General features: G+C 33.9%; 1 protein-coding gene across 2 annotated transcripts; it reads left to right on the plus strand.

Moving 5' to 3' along the window:
- The first annotated feature begins 253 nt into the window (after window positions 1-253).
- Window positions 254-19764, plus strand: LOC147069949 (hexosaminidase D-like). Of its 2 annotated transcripts, XR_015070969.1 has the most exons (12): window positions 254-375; window positions 461-515; window positions 9643-9831; window positions 11603-11806; window positions 12997-13180; window positions 13825-13979; window positions 14318-14433; window positions 15528-15743; window positions 16020-16106; window positions 17179-17382; window positions 18920-19106; window positions 19396-19764. XR_015070969.1 is itself a non-coding variant. In XM_085949662.1 (10 exons), the coding sequence occupies exons 1-10, from the start codon at window positions 347-349 to the stop codon at window positions 17372-17374; spliced, it is 1431 nt and encodes a 476-aa protein (XP_085805788.1). In that variant the 5' UTR covers window positions 254-346; the 3' UTR covers window positions 17375-17505. The 2 variants fall into 2 exon arrangements, 1 of the variants encoding a protein (XP_085805788.1); XM_085949662.1 differs by lacking the exons at window positions 18920-19106; window positions 19396-19764 and having other exon boundaries at window positions 17179-17505.
- The last annotated feature ends 2474 nt before the right edge of the window (window positions 19765-22238 follow it).

Consider the following 22238-nt stretch of genomic DNA (forward strand, 5'->3'; position numbering starts at 1 on the left):
GAACTTTCAACAAAACCCAAAATTAACCACACCAATGCTGTATGAGGATTGCTAAAAATGGAAATATGGTGCAAATATCGAACTTATAAAAAATATAATAATTTGTGTTTTTGATAATATTTATGAGGTAATTAAATTTGAAGGAATAGGTATATATCTACCTATGTTGATATAGGTTGTTGTTGTTTTTATTTTCTTTATGAACCATAAACAAACTGAACAATGAAGGAGTAATTATATTTATTTAGGTCAGTTGGTTGGCCTCACTGCTCTGAAAATTGACATATTTATTTCCCTGTGATCAGGTGGTTTTTGTTATTGTTATTATTTACAAATTAATCGTGAAATGGAATCCATATCGTTCGGCACTCAAAGGTGATCGATCGACAAACTATCTATTTTAATTGCTAACACAGTATTTAAAAATATATTTAAATGATTATTGCGTCCTTGATTTCAGGTTGATACATTTAGATCTAAAGGGAGCTCCACCCAAAATATCGTACTTTGAAAAGGTGAATTTTCTTTTATGCTATTGTTGTTATTTTGTGTTGTTGGATTGTGGTCATCAGATTGATTTTGAAGACATATGTAATATGTCTAAGAAATTGGATCAATTCACCATATCAAAATCACCCACGTAGTTATTGTTTGACTTTTAATTGTTTATTGTATACCTATTTATTATTGCATTGTCTTGAAAAACACGTTGGCACTGCCTAAAGGTATGTTGGCAGTTTCTACATGGCGTAGAAAATGCTTTTACGTAATGTTTTAGGGCAAAGAAAAATTAGAATTGAAACAACACTGTCCTGAAATATCACACACCCATCTTTATTATAGGACGTATATACATAATATAAATCTGTAGTCAAAACTTTTTTTTGCTGAAGAGCATATTCGCGACTGCCGTGAGAATCTTTTCAAGGAAAATCCAAAATGTAACTTGATCGGTAATGGCGCGAGAAATGCGTGCTTTTTATGAATAAATTGTAAGAATGTTCAACTAGTTTGGAGACCACTGATAAGTTATCAATAATTATTAAATGAATGCGCCAATTACAAAACAATCGAATTATTTTGAAGCATTTGCTTTATAGCACAGATAATACTAAATATGTCAATGACATGTCTATATTTTAAGACATAACTATTTTCCTTTTGATAATTCGTCAAATGATTATTTACCGACTGCCTTTCTACAAGGCATGCTTACTTTTCACTCTCTTGAATCTCGTAGGTCACTTCTACTCCTAAACATTTTTGCCTGTTATCGAGAGGGATTCTTTCCAATCCTGCGGGTCTATTCTATACAAAAGGCGACTATCGACCGCTAACGTGCTAACGTGATAATGTGTTAGTATTTGTTACGTACATTTTATATTGAAATATTATAATAATTGTAATTGTATTGTAATCAGTTAATCAGTTGAAACTGTCTCTCTCTCGCTCTCTCTCTATCGCTCATGCTCTAAATTTTAGCACAGGCAGGGGGCATGCCGTTAAAATATATCATTTATTGCAACAATTAATACCGGCTAATTATAATTGTTACAATACGTGTTAATAATTTGATACAAACATACCCTAGTTAGCGGTTTTAGAGGACGAAAGCAGCCTTTTGTATAGAATAGACCCGCTGGTGTCCTAAAGAATTTTAATTTACATACGCTTGTCAATTACCTACGCGGTCGCAGCCATGATTTATTCTGGGACGGAACCGTTTCCTCGTGTCAAGCCTACCAGGCACCATTAGCGAGGGGTGTAAGACTAGTCAATGCGCTCCCCAAAGACGTAGACTTTTTCAGTGACGTGCTATGTATTTTGTATTCGAAATTTTATTTTTCTGTATGAAGTTGTACTTGTTTGTTTTTTATTATTATTATATATTCTCTTCTTCTCTCTTATGAGGGTAATATGTATTGGTACAGTTCGGTTCTGAGGAATACAGCGGAACACATTTTGAAAATACCCGATATACTGGATTATTTGTTAGGTTAACCTAACCTAACCCAACCCAACCTAATGATACACCCCTGTTACAGGCGGGCTTCTCTCGGTGTAAAATAATCATTTAGTAGTCATAAGTCGAAACGTAACCCTGACCTCTAGAAACGGCTTCATAAAACATCTAATCTGATTCCTTGCTCAACTACGTAATTTTATTTTTTCTTATTCATGAGTAAAGGCCTTCGTCCGGTGCATGAAAATCACTTACTGGGCGGAGGTGTAATTAAGATAGATTTTAAAGTATAAATGATGATGGATGAAAGAGATTATTTTAAGATTAAATATAAGTACTTATTCATATATAATAAATTTCGCCGCGCTTGCCGGCAACGTTCAAATTTCCACGCGCCTGCGCCGGGGTGGTCCTCGTGATTCGTCAAATCAAAAACATCACGCGATAAAATTTGGCCAATCACGAGAGTCCTTTTTGTTGGACGGCGTGGGTACGCGAAGTTTGAAAAAGAAAAAGAAAGTAGTGAGCGTCTGGTTTTCAAATCGTACGGACCTGACGACTACAACTGTAAAAATCCCAAATATAATTTGTAAAACTAAAAATAAAGAAAATATAAGAAGACCACGTTACGAGCACGAAAGGCCGTGTTTTATTTACACTCCAATTGTTTAATTCTCCTATTTTTTTGTGAATCCGTGGTTCGACCGACACCTGAGCTAGCCGCTGAAACCCCGGGTATCTCACTAACCTAACCTAAACTAACCCAAACTAACAAATTATCCAGTATATCGGGTATTTTCAAAATGATGTTTTCCTGATGTATGGAAGAAAGCATTAATTACTCCAATATTTAAAAGTGGGGACAAAAGCGTCATTACTAATTACAGACCGATATCCAAACTTTTAAAAAAGATCATTTCCGACCATATTTTTGCAGCTCTACGTAACTTCATCACACCAAATCAACATAGTTTTTTCAGGAGACGCTCCGTAACCTACTCAAATTCACTGATTTCATACTTAATTCTATGGGCAGTAAAACACAAGTGGACGCTATATATACGGACTTTTCTAAAGCTTTCGATAAAATCAATCACTGCATCTTACTTAAAAAACTCTGGGCCCTGGGGATTCACGGGGATTTATTCCGTTGGATCTCTTCATACATCTCAAATCGGTCGCAAGCTGTTGCAATTAAAGGATTCGTCTCCAGTTTTATACACATTCCATCTGGAGTACCGCAGGGGTCCCACCTTGGTACCTTATTATTCATCTTATGTATTAATGATATGAACACCTGTTTTCTTAACTCCCAATTTTCCATCTATGCAGATGACACCAAAATATATAAAAATATCTCTTCAGTCAATGATTGTATTGAGTTACAATCTGACTTAGATAGACTGTATAGATACTGTCAACTGAATCACCTTTATCTAAACGTCAACAAATGCTCGTCAATAACATTCTCCAGAAGTATGAACCCCATCAACACAGAATACAAACTAGGAGTCGAGCCCTTGAAACGCAGCTCAAAAATACATGACCTGGGTGTTATAATGGATAATAAGATGAATTTTAACGCTCATATCAATGAAACTATCAATAAAGCATTAAAATTACTAGGTTTTATTCTTCGGATCTCTAAACCATTCAGATCACCTGATGTTCTGAAGGTTCTTTACTTCTCATATATTAGATCCTTAGTTGAGTATGCCTCTGTCGTGTGGAATCCACAGTACGTTACATATATAAATCGGCTCGAAGCGGTGCAAAAGCGATTTCGCAAGCACGTTAATTTTAAAGCCTACTGTTATGATTTATCTAATTCTACTTCGACCGCTGCAACTTTTATGGTACCATCTTTGGAAAGTCGACGTTCTATATCTGATCAATATTTTCTTTTTAAAATCATCAATGGTTTTGTTGACTCGCCAAACCTACTCGAAAGGGTGGGTTTCCATTGCCCATCAAGATTTAGGCCATCCTCCCACGGCGCAACTGAAATCTGATGGAACTGGTTTATGAAGGAACTCATAAACTGACCAATGTGATGCTTCGCACACGGCGCCACTGAAACCCAGTTGAAATAATAATTACATAACCTCAAACTGTCAAACTTAACTATCAACCGTGTTGTACAAAAACTGACAACACGCGCGCTGCAGCGTTTACATAAGGTTATTTTGATTTTCCAATTAACATTTAACCAATTTTGGTAAGAAAATATGATTTTTCACCGAAATCTAATGATGTTGGTACCACTGTTTTACGGTGACTGGAAACTTCAGAGACCGCGCGACTAGCATGTCGCATCTCTTCGCGACCGTTTTGAAGCTGAGAGATTCCAGTCTCGCCGTCAGCGAGCCGCCATTGAAATACATTAGCTAGATACTGGCTGGAATTTTAGTTTCAGTTCCGACGGACATAAGTTGCGCCGTGGGAGGATGGCCTTACGCGAAACCAAACTTTGTTCCATATCAGTCGCAGCGGTTCTAATTATGCACAAAACTCCTTTATTCTGCGCTCTTGTTTAAATTATAATATGTATTTCTCCACCGTTGATCCTTTTAATAATTCACCTGTTTCATTTAAACATGCTATCTCCAAAATTTTGTATAAATAGATATATAATGTATTTACTTATACATATATATATTTATATCCGACCACATTTAGTGGCTCATGTGTGAATAGACGACCTTCGTCGATCACTATTTCACATGTCATATATAATGACATGGATGAGGTAGCAACTTGCTGTCTTTTTCGTTATATTTAAAACATGGTCAGCTATCACTTAACCATAAATATTATGTTTATACCCAAAAAAATATCATCTATTTTTAATGTCTCTACATTGATCATTTTGATCAACACACTTGTTCGTTCATGCAACGTTGCCAAATTATCTTGAGAGCTAGCTTTGTTCAACTAATGTTTACAGCTGTTGTATTGTTATGATGAGAGTTTTTAAGACCATTTTATATTTGAATGTAAATTACAAGATAATAATATTAGAAAAATAAATAAAATTAAAATTTGTGTACTAACATTATAAGTATTTGAATATTTACAAAAAAAATCAAGTTGATACAGTTGATATATTTTGGAATGAGTTTGTTGCTTTGAAAAATGAAATTTGACTATCGATAAGAAAAATATCTTTTTAGTCGGTATCTTGATAAAATCATGAATAAAAGTATTTAGAAATGATTAAGACGATAGGTATTGTACCTAAATGAATGATTTACATGCGTGGTGTACGGTGTTTTGTACCTTAATTATTAAGGTAAGTAGGTACATGCAAAAAAATAATTCGTCCACACCATCTTATTATTAAATTTTATTTTATGGTTATGTTTTTCACCCTATGATTATTGGTTTTTCTCTTGTGCAGCGCAAATTCAAATGATTTTGAATAATTCATTTTTTTGATTTTTTAGATAAATAAAAATGTGTATAACGCGAAATCCAAATCTGTACCTTAGCGCCAACCTGACCCAAGATTTTATAATATTTGTATGTATGTGATGCAATTTGATGTGATATAATAAATTATCTAAATTTGATGATAATTCACATTTGGAATTTTATTTTATAATTATCTGTAGTGTGTTTCCTGACTAATATAACTGGCTATTTATCCAATATGTAGAAGGGTCGCATGTTATTATGTTACCGTGAAAGAGGGTCGCGATCAATGGTTCATAATAAGCCAACAACTCAATAATTCAAGTGGATTTATTTAAAAATTACGAAAAATCGCTAAAAATACACAGAATACCATTCATTTTACCTCGCCAAACCCAGGGATTCTACGGAATATCATTTGGGGATATGGGGAATACTACTGTAGAACATCATACTGCCCTTAACCTCAGTGATAGGTAAAGGGGCACGCCAAACATCCTGGCATGGGGCCCCGGTTCGGGATGTGGGGCCATGGCCAAAGCATAATAGAGCAAAAAAAACTGTCTACGATGAGAATTTTCACATTCAATGACTGGTGTAATTTTGTCAAAGAATGCGGAAATTCGTTGTATCAATGACGTTTCAGGTTTTTAAATCATTCGCATCTTTATATGATAACCCCAATGCACCATTTAATTTATATTACGAAAAAAACATTGTGTGGTAAAATAGTTCCCATATACAATATGGCGTGGTTTCACGTTTGAAGAGATGATTTTGAGAGACTCTTTTTATATAAACATCATTTGAAGAAAATGATTTTATGGTAGTTGGTTAACGACGAAAAATAGAAAGAATTCATGTAATTGATATACCTATAATAATTAGGAATCCAAAGAAATCATATTTCTAAATTAAAATATCGTGATTTAGTGACAACGTTACAATACATACCAGAGGAATACCAAGAGTATTTTCGTGGGCTTTCCAGACAGTGAAGATTATGCCTGTTTTGTACTATTATTTTGTTGATAAATGCAAACCTCAAAAACAACGAAGATCTTAAGAGGACGTTCTACAGAAATGGCCTTGAGAATTGAAAATATGATTTTTTAACATGTGGTCCATAATATCTGGTCTACTAGTTAATATAAAAAGGTCGTGTCAAAGTTGTTTGTGTTAATAAATTTGCTCTGTGACTGATCCGACTCATATTTCACATTTATTTCATCAGGGCTGTCGAAGACATAAATCATAATATATATTTATAATTTTAAATTTTTATTTATAATATATGTTATTTAAGTTTTGTGCATCTAATGCCGGGTCCACACTGGCAACAAGTTAATTTGCTGGCAACCTCGTTAGATTTTACGATAATTATTGTAAAATTTCTTAAGCAATTATGGTAAGTATCGTAAAATTTAATGAGGTTGCCAGCAACTTGTTGCCAGTGTGGAAATGGCTTAATATCCACTGTGGTTCACGTAGTGGCATGGACCTGGGGTTAGCTAATTCAGGAAGTCAACACCCATGATAGAATTTTTTCCAGTTTTGGTTGCATTATATTCCAAAACTCTTCTGTAAAAATCGTTTCCGAGTTTATAAATGGAAATTTCTCGGTGTACATAGTAAACAAACCTACGAATAAAAAAAGACAAAAAGGAACATACTGATTCATCGCAGTAAAATCTGGTAATCAAATTCGCCATTTTGAAAAGCGACGATTTTGCGTAAACAAATATCACGTGGTCTGTACGTGTGCGGCAAACTTCGAATGTGTTTGTAATTTTGTGCAAAGTGCGAATGTAATGTTTTCAAATAATTGATATGGATTAATTATACCATCGTATTATTTTCTCGAAATCATAAACATACTATAATAGTATTTGAGTATCAACCTATGTTCAATTTGAATTGGGTTATAATAATAATATACCCGTATATATATCAATAGTATGTTTGCTACAAAATCCACCCAAGTTATCAGTACGTACTTGCACAGGTTTGATTAAAAACCATGATGAAATTAACATTTAAAAAATATGAATGCTTAATATTATTTTGACAGCCCTGTTTTCTGATCGGCTTCATGTCGCAGGTGTTCATAAAATAATAATAATTCTCCCAGCAGAAATTATCAGTAATAATAATAATATTTCTTGAAATAAAATCTCCGATGATTAGTGATTTTTGCGAAAAGATCGATTTAAATTGACGTAGTTACGACGCCGAGGTCCTTTTTATAATGGCGGGCTCTTCAGCAGGCCCTTAATGTTATCTAGCTTATGTATCTACCTACAATAACACAACCCAAATCATTAAAAAAACAACAGATTATAATATTATTTATCAATAGTTATATTTTTTATTATTTTAACCAATATGCAATATTTGAAAAAACATGAGAGCCAAAATGTCTTAAAAACCCTAAATACAGTCAAATTTACAGGTACCAAAACAAAACATTTTTCACATAATTTTTCAATAGTGCACGAACTGTAAAATTTTTCTTTTTTCAAGTGAAAAGCAAAATACCCTTTTAGTGATGCGTGTGTGTAAGTAAAGTGATAGGTATTATTTTGATTACATATAAGTAATTATTTTCGAAATTTCCATGTCGCGCCAAGTTGCATTAATGCATTAATCAATGGTTATACGGGTTCAAATCTCGTCGAGTTTCGTATTTGTTTTCAAATATGAAATTTTCTAGTGGGTATATATCTGAGGTGTTTTCAAGTTATGTATGTTCAATATATGGAATGTTACATTCTCAAAATCTTGTGAATTATTCATTAAATAAAAGAAATGGTTTATTCAAAAGATGTTTATTTATTGAGTGTATTTATGTATTCATATTGGATCAATACAAGCAAACAAAAAATAAAACAACTGGTAGGTCGTGCCGTTTATTTCAACTTTAATAGTATGCTTATAATTAAGCACATATCTACTAAAATGTAGTCTATACAATTATTACGCACTATTTTTGCTATTTAAATCATTTGACGACCTCTGTGTACGAGCGGTTAAGATTCTCGGCTACGAATCCGGAGATCGCGTGTTCGAACGCGGTGTGCTAAGTCAATTTTATTTGATTCATTTGTGTTAGTTTACGTTTAATTACTATAAAATAATATAGTATAGTATACTTGCGGCAAGTTCCGGAGCGGTGGATACTCTCAATATCGTGAAAGACAACAATTCAGAATCGAAACGTTGCTTGAAATGACTTCTAGTCCAAATACTAAGCAAAAAAGTATCAAAATACTAAAAGTATTTTGATATCCATTAAAAACCCACTTAGGGTTTTCAAAGTATTTATAATATTACAATTAATAATAAGTATACAAAGTCATAATATTGTTTCAACGAATAAGAAAATGTATTCTGTCTTCATCTATATGTATAGTATTTAAGCAAAGGCAAACGGCCTATCTGAATAGTCTTGATAATGGTGTCACTTCATTCAGGTGTAAACAATGGACCCGTCTCCAGCACCTGTACCTACAGTAAAAAATATTTCTTATGCAGTTTACGCAAAGGATATTTTCGCATATCATTGAAATTATAAAATTTCACGCACCGTTCCTGTTCCGTCTCACCTTCCTATCACCTCTTCCTTGCAGTGGCAACGTCGCACTCTCCGATCAGCTAAAGGCGATTAATAATGAACGGAAATAATCAACGAAGTCACGTTCTATATTCAGGGATAAAAAAGTATATAGGAGCCTATTTACTGCCTTCGAAATTATCACTTACCTTATCAAATTGAGTTATAGGTACCTACGGTACCAGCTCGTCGAGCTGGTCACAACTGCATATAAATCTATACCTGACAATGATCAAGTAAGTGACAAATGAGCCAATAAGTCGAAATGATCAGGTAACTCCGGTAATTTGTGGACGGTTTGATTCACTAACTGCCCTTAGACATACTTATATATATATATATATATATTCTTTTATTTTTTATGTTACTTTTTTTTCTTTTGTATATCATTTAATTATTCATTATTCTTCCTCATTTTTCTCATGTAATCTTCTTATGTAATTTCTTTATATTTATGTTATTCGTACTCTCTATCTTGTTAGGCTTAACTATATTATAATGTATATATGGAAACTTTGCTGGTTGCAATAACTTTTTATTATTATATTTTAAATTTCTGTAATCAATATGTAACTGTTTGTTTTCCTTAATAAATGAAAAAAATAAAATAAAAATGTCAATAATTGTCAATGTAAATGTTTAATATTTTCAGTTATTCCCTACATTACGGGACTGGGGAGCGACCGGTATTCTCCTTGAATGGGAAGATACATTTCCTTATGTCAGAGAGCTGCGGCCGCTAGGTGGGCTATCGGAGAGTGCATCAGCCACCGGAGCCCCCTACACTTTGGAAGAAGCCAGGCATATTGTGGATATTGCAACAGAATGTGGTCTGACTGTGGTGAGATAATTTGAATTATTGAATACCCAATTGGTATATTACAAGGATGTTGAAGAATACGTTTTTTTTGTTAATGTGGTGTCTAACTAAATAAAATGTGAAGCTGAATACTGATACTGCCGTGGTTAAATAAATTGGCATTACTGATAGTGATGGTACTTCCAATGACTGCTGTATGCTTGGGGTGCCGAGTTGATAGGATATTGATGAGAAGGATATTGATAGCTTGAAGGACTTGTTAGAGTGAAAAAGCCAGGACCCACCCAGTGTTGACGTGCCCCCAATGATGATGATTAGGCTTAGGATTCTTAGGTATTTAAATATTGTTTTTGAGCGGCGGCCCCACAACAAAATATCAAAAATATCTATCTGTTTCAGACAATTTTGAAACATTTAAGCCCTATTTTTTAACACCTATTCTTAAATATTTTTGGATAATTACATATTTTTACATATTCTAGGTTTAAGCACATATTTTTACATAATTTCACATAAATACTGGAATTCAAACGCTGCAGAATATTAAATCTGTTTTGGAAAATCCATCAGATGCCTCAGATGTTTAAATTTTTTCTACTTCAGAAATATGTAGTTTCATTTACATACGTAATACTAACATCTGTAGAAGTGGAAAGAAATTTTTCCATTCCAAATTTGCTACGATCAAATTCACTTGAGAAAATTTGAAGAATTATTTTATTTTTTATTGTAATGAAGCGTTTTCTGTTTGTGAATAAATAATAAATTAAACTTTTGAAATATATATGATTTATTGTAATACTTACTTAAATTTTTAGCACCTATTTTTGTTTTTTAATACATAATTATGAAATTTGAATAACATATTTTCCAATTATATCTACATATTTTAGGTACCTATTATTAATTTTTAAGCACTTAAAAATCCTAAGCCTAATGATGATAATTAAAATTATCTGTTTATTTATTATTAAATTAGTCATTTGCAACTGCAGATACATTAACCGCTTCTATGGCTTCAGCGAGTATTCTCACTCTATGAGGTGGTGATCAACAGGCCACGTTTAGATATTATTTTAAAATCTTGTGCGAAGAATAAATTTAAATATAATATAAATATTATTTTCCGTTGGCAATCAGCCAGTGTTAACATGACAACAGATGATTATTGTGTGTCACAACAAAGTAAACTTGAATAGATTTCGACGTATTTATAGAATTAAGTTTTGACACCCACCTGATGGCATAACAAAAGAGAAATAATGACAGGCATAATTCCTCAGTTCGAAGCTGGCTTGAGAGTAGGTCGATTTTTTGGCCCCGTATCAGTTGAAGTACGGCTTTAGGTGAAAATGGTATAGAAGAAATTTTTGAAAATTCTTTACTTGTGGGTGTATGTATAATATTCGTGCCTTCTCTTAGTTATACTTACATGCTGTAGTCAAAAAGTTAGAAGTGGTCTTTATTTGGCTATGTATTTTGTGTGGCTTATATTATGTGGTGTCAATGAGCACTCTGCCATTTTTGCTAATGTTGACTGGTGTGTCATATATGCCATATCTTAGAAATCGAGAGTATCGATTGTTTATTCGCAGAACTGCCATTGATAATCTAATGCCAATTGAGAGGGTAAAATTGCTCTCTCATCTCATTTGAATAATATTGCTCATTTACCTTATTCTTTTTATGTCACGTTGTGAACGTCTTTAACTTATAATCTGTAATGTTCATAACATGTAAATAAATAACTTTGAATTTGACCAAGACCAATGAGTGATGTTATCACTTTCAGATACCGCTAGTCCAGACCCTGGGGCACCTGGAGTTTGTCCTGAAACAGCCGGAATGGAGTGGTCTGCGGGAGGTGGAGTCGTTTCCCAGCTCCATGTGCCCGTCGAAACCCGAAGCGCTTCCGCTGGTGCGCTCCATGCTGCGTCAGGTGCTCGCCCTGCATCGACCCAATCAACTGCAGTACATACACATCGGGGCTGACGAGGTTATTATCATCTATTCGATTACTGTTTGTAGATAGCTTTAGCAGTATTTTGTAATTGGTGTGACGTTATGGCATGCAGTGGTGGTTTTTTATGAAGCATTAAAAATCCTTCTAACATAATTGTTGCTATAGTTTTAAAACCAAATGGCAATTTACCACACAGCACAATTGTTCTTAGAAGGCTTCCATATTTGGCAGTAGCTCAGGGCGCTATGGACCTACACCCACTACTAGTGGCACGAGTCTTAAAATATACCATGACGTAGGTATTCATTATCATCCTCATTATCATCATCGGGCTACAACTCAATCTGGGTCTTGAGCGTCTCTGCAGCCTTAGCTTTAGCAATGCTGTTTTTTTCTACACAGCCGAGCCACTTCAGTCAAAGTGTCCTGATCCTTGTTTTCTCTCCAATACTGTTAGAGTGAAAGATCTTATGTGGTTGTGTCTTCCAACCTTGAGATATGGCCTGTCTAATGGGGCTTACCCACATTAACTAGTGCGACAACAGGGTGATTACTCTTTGTACAGTTCATGGTTTTACCATCATTGCACATGGCTCTTTCTTTCAAAGATTTACAGCTTACTCTCATCGTACCTTGGTATATAAAGAGAGTGGCTATAGTTCGGCAAAATGAAGGTGTGTTTCTTGTGTATAACGCACAGTAGAATTTCAATTTTATTATTGTTAACTTAATTATGAAACGTTATATCATCGTGTTGCTTCTCAGTACGGCTACCAAATTTAAACATATTTTCTACTGAACTAACTAAAAATAATTATCACTAACTTTATATTTAACACAAAAACAATAAATTTCAGCAACATGTGCTCGCAGTTTTTAAATGAATGTAATCATTCAAATCAATATTTACCGGCGACGTTTCAAAAAAATATTTATTTCAGCCGTAGAAATTCTATCGTACTCTAACGCATATTGCGGAGATATAAGCGTGCCTAATGCTTTCTCATTCGCACTTATGGTTTGTTTTTGTTCAGGTCTTGACTTTGATCCATAGGTCAAAACGGGCCTAATTAAAGTTTTGTGGGACTTTATTCTAGTTTTCTTTGACAGGAATCATGACTTGAATTTGTTTGCCAATGTAATTCTTCTGCTAACTTCTTAGTTGATGTCATTTTCAGGAGTGATGTGTTAACCGAGCTGATATTATGTATTCATTTCATCAGGTGTGGCATATGGGTCTTTGTCAGAGCTGCTCCAAAAGAGCCCAGGACAGCAGATACGGGAAGGCAGCACTTTTTCTCGACCACGTAACGGCAGTCGCCAGATTCCTGAAAGAAACTCATCCCCATATCAAAATCATCATGTGGGACGACATGTTGCGGAATATTGACGTCAATGTGCTGCAAGGTTTGGATTGATCAGTTGATTTTTTTTTCTATTTATGTTAATTATCTTGATACGGTTTCCAAAATACTTATTATAGTATAATTCCTAAAATAATGACTAAACTGAAATGAAGAACTTGAGCAGAGTCAAATTATTTATGGCATGGTAACCAATAGCTGTAACTATAGCTTTTATTATATCATAATTACAGATCCCCCCGTACTTCCAAGTATATCTACGCCTCTGACTCCTGCTCAAGTCTTTACACTGCATTCAGCACTATAAAATTAGCAGCCAAGATATGATCGTTTTGGAATAGAAAGCCGATTTGTGCAACATATAATTTAATTAATATCAGTGTTTGTAATAATAAGATGGAATTCTACTAAGTAAATGTTAATAAACAAATACATTTATACCTAACTATATAGCCGCTCATAATACGGCGTTTGGAGATGGTAATGTTTGGACCAAAATGTAGAACGATAACAAGTCATGAGTGCCAGCATATTAAAATTCAACAAACGGCACGTGAAAGAGTCACTCAGCCAACAGTAAACCTCAAAGGATTTGTCAAGAGCTTTCTCATTTCGAACAACAAATAAAAACCGCTAACTTTATTTTTATATAAGCACTATTTCTAAAGCTATTTTATTTTGTTACAGAGTATGATATGGGAATGCTTGTAGAGCCAATGGTTTGGCATTATTGTTCAAGAGAGCATTTCCAATTGGGACCATTGTTATGGGACAAGTACAGTAATATATTTCCTCGTTTATGGGCAGCTTCGGCTTTCAAAGGAGCTACCGGTAGTTGTCAGGTCAGTGTTGGTATTTACATGATTCTTATCTATCTAATTTTTTGTCATATGTTAATTTTATTATAATCTAATAAATCCAGGTAAAAGATGATTAATTTATCTGATTTGCGATTCAAGGTAAATCAACTTAAAAGTTTATCAGTTTTTATTTTGTGCTGAATTTTACTTCAACACAATTGTTGAAAAATGTGCTTATGCTTAAAAAATGTGATATTACAACTGCTACAGCGTGAAATATTAATTAAAATTCAATTCTACCAACTGAAATATTTAAAAGATATTTCAAATTTGTAACCATCTTTATTAATTGGTTTCAAAATGCTGTTTAAATATTTCAGACTCTTCCTAATGTAAAACATCATATTAGTAATCATGAAGCCTGGCTGAATGAAATTGAACTGAATGGAAGCAAAATACAAAGGTTTATGGGAATGGCGTTCACCGGTTGGTCAAGGTTTGTTATTATTTTTTACATTAAGACCAAAATTTTTCCACATGTGAAATTATTGATAATCAAATAAAACACATTGATTTCAAATTAAAGTTATTATTTGTACGATGCGGCTCGGAATTGCCTTTCGGTAGATATGTGTGTACGATAGTCTAATGTTTAGATGGATGGGAAACAACAAGCAATAATCATAACAACCTCCATTTTAATACGGTTTATTTTTCTTACAATGTCAGGATCAAAATCCATCAATATGAAAGTAAAACAAAAGTCATAAGATAGAAAAATCAAACACAATCAAACTTAACATTCTCCAATGAACATGACAAGTAAACTTCCTTCCTTAAAGCTATCACTCAATTTACTCACAGACCAAAAATATAAACCACAAACGATAATACTAAGTTATGGAGGTAAATGATAGGTAAACAATAATGTTGTGATCAAATTGCGGTGCATGTCGCCTACTGTCGCGGCGACAATCGTCATTTTGCAGAATATTTTGAACGATCACCATCTCTGTAAATTCACTGAAGAATGACACTGATGAACAGTGCCAACTATAATGTATTAGTAATTTAAATTATTATTAATTATTCATGCTAATTTCAATTAATTTTAACAGTCTACAAAAGATTTTTCTCTAAAATTACTTGTGACATGACATCCATAGATAATATTTTGAACACAACCCAACCTGCAGACCATAGATAACAGACAACATTCTTATAGAAAATACATAGTGCCAACCGCTAAAAACAAAAAAAAATGTGATTTTGACATGACAGTCGAAAAAGTGTAGGCATGTAGAAAATGATAAAAACGTTCAAAGAGTCATGCAGGTGTCGATGCAATGCAGTTCAATGTGAGGTGACCTCATTGTTGTTCTGGTGATTTCGGCAGATTTTGCTAACTGACAATGTTCGTTTAAAGGTTCAAAATGTGCTACGGGATAGGAGCATCAGTCTGATTACATTTTAAACACCAAGAAAAACGACATTACACACTTTTTCCCCGTAGCGGCAGCTTACTGTGACGTCACATGATGGTAGACGACATGCACTTTCAACAAATTAAAAAATATTTTTTTCTCATAGGTATGATCACTATGCGACATTATGTGAGCTATTACCTAGTGGGCTGCCGATATTGCTGGCTTGTTTGAGAGTTTGGATCGGTAGTAATGGAGGTCCGTCCACATCGGCTGTACTGCCGCTTCAAGAGTCTGAATTCCCCGGTTGGCAGGTTCACGGCGGAGTCACCGCTTTTCAAGGACTGAGAGAACGATATAGAGGCCTCGCTTATGGTGACCTGTGAGTTGAATGTATTGTGAAGTTTTAATAAAACAAAGTGATATTAAATTTAACAATCGATTCTAGCATATTACAATAAAATTATTTCTTTGTCTGGCAGCAATAAACAAATGGCTTAGGCAATCACATCAAGTAGGCTGATCTTTTGCTCTCCACCAGTTATAGAACCCAAGCGATCGCAAATCTTTTCATGCTCCACCTGTGTGAGCGAAACACATATCGTAAAATATCAAATATAAACTCATAATTTTTGTGAAAATATATATTTATTTACAGGGTACAGACGTGGCTTAATCCGTGGCAGGTTCAGAGTCGATACACAAATCCTATGCAGATACAGTGCTTGATTCCTGCAATCAATGAGTAAATATATTACTTGGATTTAATAACATAATAATTTAACCATGTTATTATTTGTAGTATTTCATTTAATTGTTTATTACGTTACTACATAACTGTCATTTATAACTTACTTATTTCTGGATATGTCGCTAGATCTGCAATTGCTTAACTCTGTCCAAATCATTCTATTTACATACCATAGCCAAAATGACGTTCACAAGTTCTATAGAAATTTCAGTATTTCTACTAATTTTTGGTCGGAACAAAAAAACAAAATTATTTTTTGTTGAGTAAGTGTAATTTTTTGCATTTCCTTCATAAAGTTATTATTACTTCAATATTATACTTTAAAGGTGGTTTTCCAAAATTATTTTTGATCATAATAATAATACACACATACAGTAGTTAACCCCTGTTTATCGTGGAGGATGTGTTTTGGACACGGTTGTGATAAGTGAAATTTCATGATCAATGGGGGATTTAAAAAAAAGCCAATTTAAAATATCAAAACATTTTTATTAATTAAATAAATATCATACATAAGATAAAAGTAATCTTACTTTGCAATATAGAAAAATGAGCTCGTAACCTTATTATATATAAGCGAGAGAGAAAGGGAAAATCATGAGATCATGATCAAGACCAATTGACAATTTCTGGCGAGTGGCACGTGTCAAAACAAGTGCGGGACAAAAAAAATATAGTTACCTATACTTAAAAAGCTACCTATATTCATCATGTAGTTGAATTTCCATTTTTTTTGTTTTTTTTTCTTTGTAACACTATGTACAACAGTCCATAAGTTCCAACGACAGTAGTGTAGTAGTAGCGATGAGACAATCACAGAAATACGCATCAATCGAGGAAATTACTTAGAATATTGTGACCTCACCAGCCTGCAGCCCTCATAATCTAATTTCTTACAAATTGGATTACGAGGGAGTTAGTCGATTACACTTTAGACATTTTCATTTAGTTTTTTGTTTTTATCGCTCCACCAGGCACTATTTTTTATATGTATACATTAGGAACATTTCCCAACTCTTATTGACTCTTAGCTGCACACAATAATTAGTTTTTTTCTCTCTAATAGACTGCTGAATGAAGCGAATTCGATAGAGCTCTACATAAAGACTCACATGGAGCAGATATTCTACCCGCCCACAGTTGAAGAGTGGCTTGGGACAAATATTTCACCCATCAAAAGCCACCTGCACCAGTTGAAATCTGACACTGAGTTCCAGCTCAGTATGGGCTGCTGCATTAGAGGCATCAAGAAACTATGCTGAACACATCGGTTGGTGTACTATAAAGACATTTATGGGAATAGGTGCAAGGAAAATATAGATATAATTGTGTTGACAGTTAAAAGCATGTTAAGATTGTGTACACAGTGAAACAGATCGGTAAAAGAAAGCGATAAATTTGTTCGTTGTCATTAGTAACTTAATAAACAAGATGGCAGACTGTTTGTGGTCATGGAAATAAGAATAATAATAATGTAAATAATCTATAGTGAGCTATTTTTCTTTCCACATCGCATATCACTCTGGCGTAACAGCCCGGGATTAGCCAAGGTTTTCTCAAGTTGTACACATTCCTCTAATCCAGGATGCTTCCTATTTTATATTCAATTACAGCAATTTGGGTATCCCAACACTACTCTGACCAAACGTCTTCGTATTTAAATCTTTTCAGCCTGGTTGATCTAAGCCCATTCGTTTGGCATGATCAGAAGACCACTTTTGTCATGAAAGTTTGATGCTTTTATGAAATGAGATCCGAAAGAGGTTTGTTTCAGGTCTAATATCTAAATTCACACGTATTATGGCATAGTGTATGTGTATGAACTGACCACATGTAGTAACCATATTCTGTATGTCTGTTACGCATGCAATTCGTTGCTACATGTCTGGCCAGTCATTGTGGTAACCAGGAATAGTGAATACATGGGCTAAACATTCATGTGACCTATGGCAAGCATTAGTGGTTACTCTCAGCCACAAGGGATTGTGACTGCGGTATGCCTATGTGATAATTAATTATCACATATGTCTCGTGACTTATCAGCAGGATCCCGGATTATTTATCTCGGCAGTCAAACTAATTTGAAAACATGACAACTGAAATGGAAAAATATACTGTGCTAATCAAATGTTTGACATAGTTTGCGTAAACATGAGCCTGTCTCAATTGCGTAAATGCAAGTTTGTGCGATGCTCTTTTGAGTTAATATAATAATAACATTTTTGTAGCCGTGATTAACTGAAAAACCTCACTATGGACATAGCACAGAAGACCGCTGTAAAATTCAAATTAAAATGGTTACAATGGGAATCTCATTGCTTGACTATTTACCTGAATTGTCTTTATTGCTTAACATGGCGAGTGAATCGTTTTCCTTATACCATTTTGTTATTCTATGTACGCAACCCAAGTAATCTTTTATTATAATTTAATAGATCGACCAAATTTCTTGTATTACTCTTTTATAAAATAGTCATCATATTTCATCTTAGGAAAATCTCATGTTTAAATTTGTAGCACATACTGGCTGTGCTAAGCAAAATCGGGGTAAGTAGTATACACTACTTCAGAAACGACACAAACGTCTTTGACTTCATTAAATATTTTTTTTCTCTATCAATGTGTTTATTAATTAAATGAATATTTTCTGTTGATATTTTCGTGAATTAAAAACAGACAATTATTGTAGGTGCTTACTGCTTTTTTATCAAGTCTGCACAGTAAAAAAATATTTTGACTAGAAAATAAATTGCAACAAATTTTGTTACTTAAAGTTTGCTTATTTTTTATGGACTACTGCTACATAGGGGAGAGCAGGTAGGATTCGTACACAGGGAGCATTCGTACAGTGGCGATATCTTCACTATCCAATTCATTGGCGTGCTCACGTTTGTGTGTAAGACTCCCGCTCATACGCATAGTGTAACCGCGGGGCAGGGCATCAGTGCGGCCAACAGCTTCGACGGAGCACGCCGATAGGTGTTTTCGCTCTACGTAAGTATTTTTTGTATTCACTTTTGAACACGCTTAACTGTTATAAGTTTTACACGAATGTTATAAGTGACTTAGTATAGTTTATGAAGTGATAACTTTGTTTAATATGTAAATAGTCATTTTAGGCTAACTATAGCGGTTATTTTTATTTTCAATTAATTTGTTGATTTCTCGGTTTGGGGTACCTTCGTGCAGTTATGAGTGGGGTAGATTCGTACTGTACGAATGCTCCCCATTCCTAACTGCGTGGCAGTAGAAAGATTGTTCACCAAAAATATTATTGTTACAGAACCATGCCGCGAATATATGTGAAAAAGGGGACCGGAACAGGAGACGTTGATGAAGATGCAATGATGCAAGATGCAGCCGTTAGAATCTACGTAAGGTGGACAATCAACTTCTACAGCGGGCCAAGATGCCAATGTGCCAGAAACTCTACCTGCAGAAACAGAGATTACTCAACAAGATCTTCCATGGAGCTCAGCGCCAGTATCACCCTCCTTGCTATCACCTACAACTGCACCTGCATCTTCATCAACTGTAGGATTAATAACTCCAGAAATTATCCGGCCCTATCCCAGAGTGGACAGAAATGCGTTAAAAAAGTCGAAGAAAGGAAAACTACCAGGAAAATCGAGAATATATACAGATACCCCTGAAAAAAATAGACTGGAAGAAATAGAAAAAGCAAAACAGTTGAAGAAGCAAGAGCAAGAGAGGAAGCAAAGGGCTAAAGAGATGAAGCGAGCATTATATTTACTGTCAGATAGAAGAACCAAAACAAAGAGACAGAAGAAAACTTCAGGGACAACTAAACCAAAGAGGCAAAATAAAACTGTAAAGACTGATAGTCAGGATGAAACTGATTGTGAGGATGAGGCTAATATGAGTTTAAGAGAAAGTTCTTGTTCTCTCATCGAAGAGACGTCTGAAGGATCGGATACTGACAATGAAACTCCAGTGACGTCAGAGAATATCAAAGAAGAACGCTTTGTGATAGTAGAGTTCAAGAAAACAAAGACCGTTTAAATTATCTTGGGCAGGTGCTTAAAAAATATAGTCCCGTTGAATACAAAGTTTCATTTTTGAGGAAGAAGCCTCATACCTGGAAATTTGTCTTTCCCACTACCAAAGATGAAGGAACAGTTTACATATCAGTGGGTCTATTCTATACTTATCGACCGCTAAAGTGATAAAGTGATAAATATTATCAAACTTAGGGTAGGTTTGTATCAAAATATTAGCACATATTGTAACAATTACACGAAGTTGGTTTTATTGTTGCAATAAGTGCTATATTTTAACAGAACCTATCTTGCTGCTGTTAAAATATCGCATTTATTGCAACAATAAAAACCAACTTCGTGTAATTGTTACAATAAGTGCTAATATTTTGATACAAACCTACCCTAAGTATGATACTATATATCACTTTAGTGTTCGATAAGTATAGAATAGACCCACAGATGTGGTATGCGTTTTCCCGCTATCAAAATCTGCTTTTACAGCAAGAACAGCCCGGATAATATTTAGCTTCGAAAAAGACCTATCTATATATAATGTTGGATAGTACAACTATTAAATACGATTAAGACCTATTACTCTAATGGTTAATTTTATAATGTTGGTTTATTCGTTCCTTTATTAACAAAAAAATAAATAAAAGTGTTATGTTTTAATGACTACGTAGTTATAAGCACTTTAAAAACAATAACTATTAATTATTATTACATGAAGGCTGATTCTGTGTTAGCTTTGATCTCAATACATGATTATATTACATTGAATAAATAGCATTTTCTTTGACTGTACGAAGGTTCCCCATTATGTACGAATGTGCCCCACACTATGTACGAAGCTACCCCACGTGTGGGGTAGCTTCGTACGTTTTCCATTTTTCAGAAAAGTTACCGTAGCTTCGCCATGCTGATTTGTATCTAAACTATACTTCACTATTATTAAAGCCAAATATATTGGATATATAACAGCATTAAAGTTATTTAAAAATATCTTACAGTTTTGTTTTTATATGGCTTAGAGTAAAAAGTGTACGAATCCTACCTGCTCTCCCCTACTTTAAAATGATTCATATTATGAAAAAGCTTGCATTTTTGTCTTTGAAATTAATCACAGATTTACTGCGATTTTGCTTAGCGTGTCAGCATATATTTATGGCGAACATAAATATTGCGTTTACGTAGAAAGTGACATTATTAAAAATTTAATTATATTATATAGAATTTCTATGGATTTACATAATATAAAAAAATATCTGGTAAAGTCTTTTGAAAATCCTCTGATATTTTACTGAATGTACAACAGGAAATATTAAAAAAATAGGACAAATTCATCAAAGGTGTTGTTTAATGATTGTCTTTGCTAAAATATTAATTTCATTAAAAATGGTTTACCTATTTAAATTTTATTCACCTTGGTGAGTTGACTCTTTAGTTTCAAGTTCCACTGAAATGATATCCATTACTATATATAACCGAATCACTATAATCTGACTTCATCCAATATGGCTACCATACCAAAAGCAGGAACACGCCTGTCTAAAAAAATAACACTATACATGAATAAATAAAGATACAGTAAAACCTCGTTAGTAAGAACACTGATAATTCAAAATTCGCTGTAATTCGAAATTTTCCCCAAAAAAAAGTCCCTTGAACATTATTTTCACATAAAACCATACCTTTAATTCGAATTATGTAATTCGAAATGATTTCAGAGTCCCTGGCATATAAAAATATTCAATAAATCGTAATAAAGTATACTATTTCATGAGCCAGTCATTGAAAATTGTGACAGACTTTCCTTAAAACATCAAAAATTACTTATTTTATGATGGTAATAAAAATAATCCTGACATTTTATGACCCAATTCGGAAGGCACATCTATTTATTATCAGAAACGAAATTAATGAAAATAAAAACAAATAAAAATTTTCATTTTTTTTCGATTTTCGGTCCCATGGAATTCGTATTAACGAGGTTTTACTGTACATACCTATCACTATTTGCTGATTAGGTACTTTTCAGAATATTACTCCTGTGTCAAGCAAAAACACTGAAACAGAACATTAACGGAACCCCTAACTTCCAATCTTACCACCCTTATTACTTATC

The sequence above is a fragment of the Rhyacophila brunnea genome, unplaced genomic scaffold (genome assembly GCF_057557595.1).
Source record: "Rhyacophila brunnea isolate RB1 unplaced genomic scaffold, BYU_Rbru_1.0 scaffold_22, whole genome shotgun sequence".
NCBI lineage: Eukaryota > Metazoa > Arthropoda > Insecta > Trichoptera > Rhyacophilidae > Rhyacophila > Rhyacophila brunnea.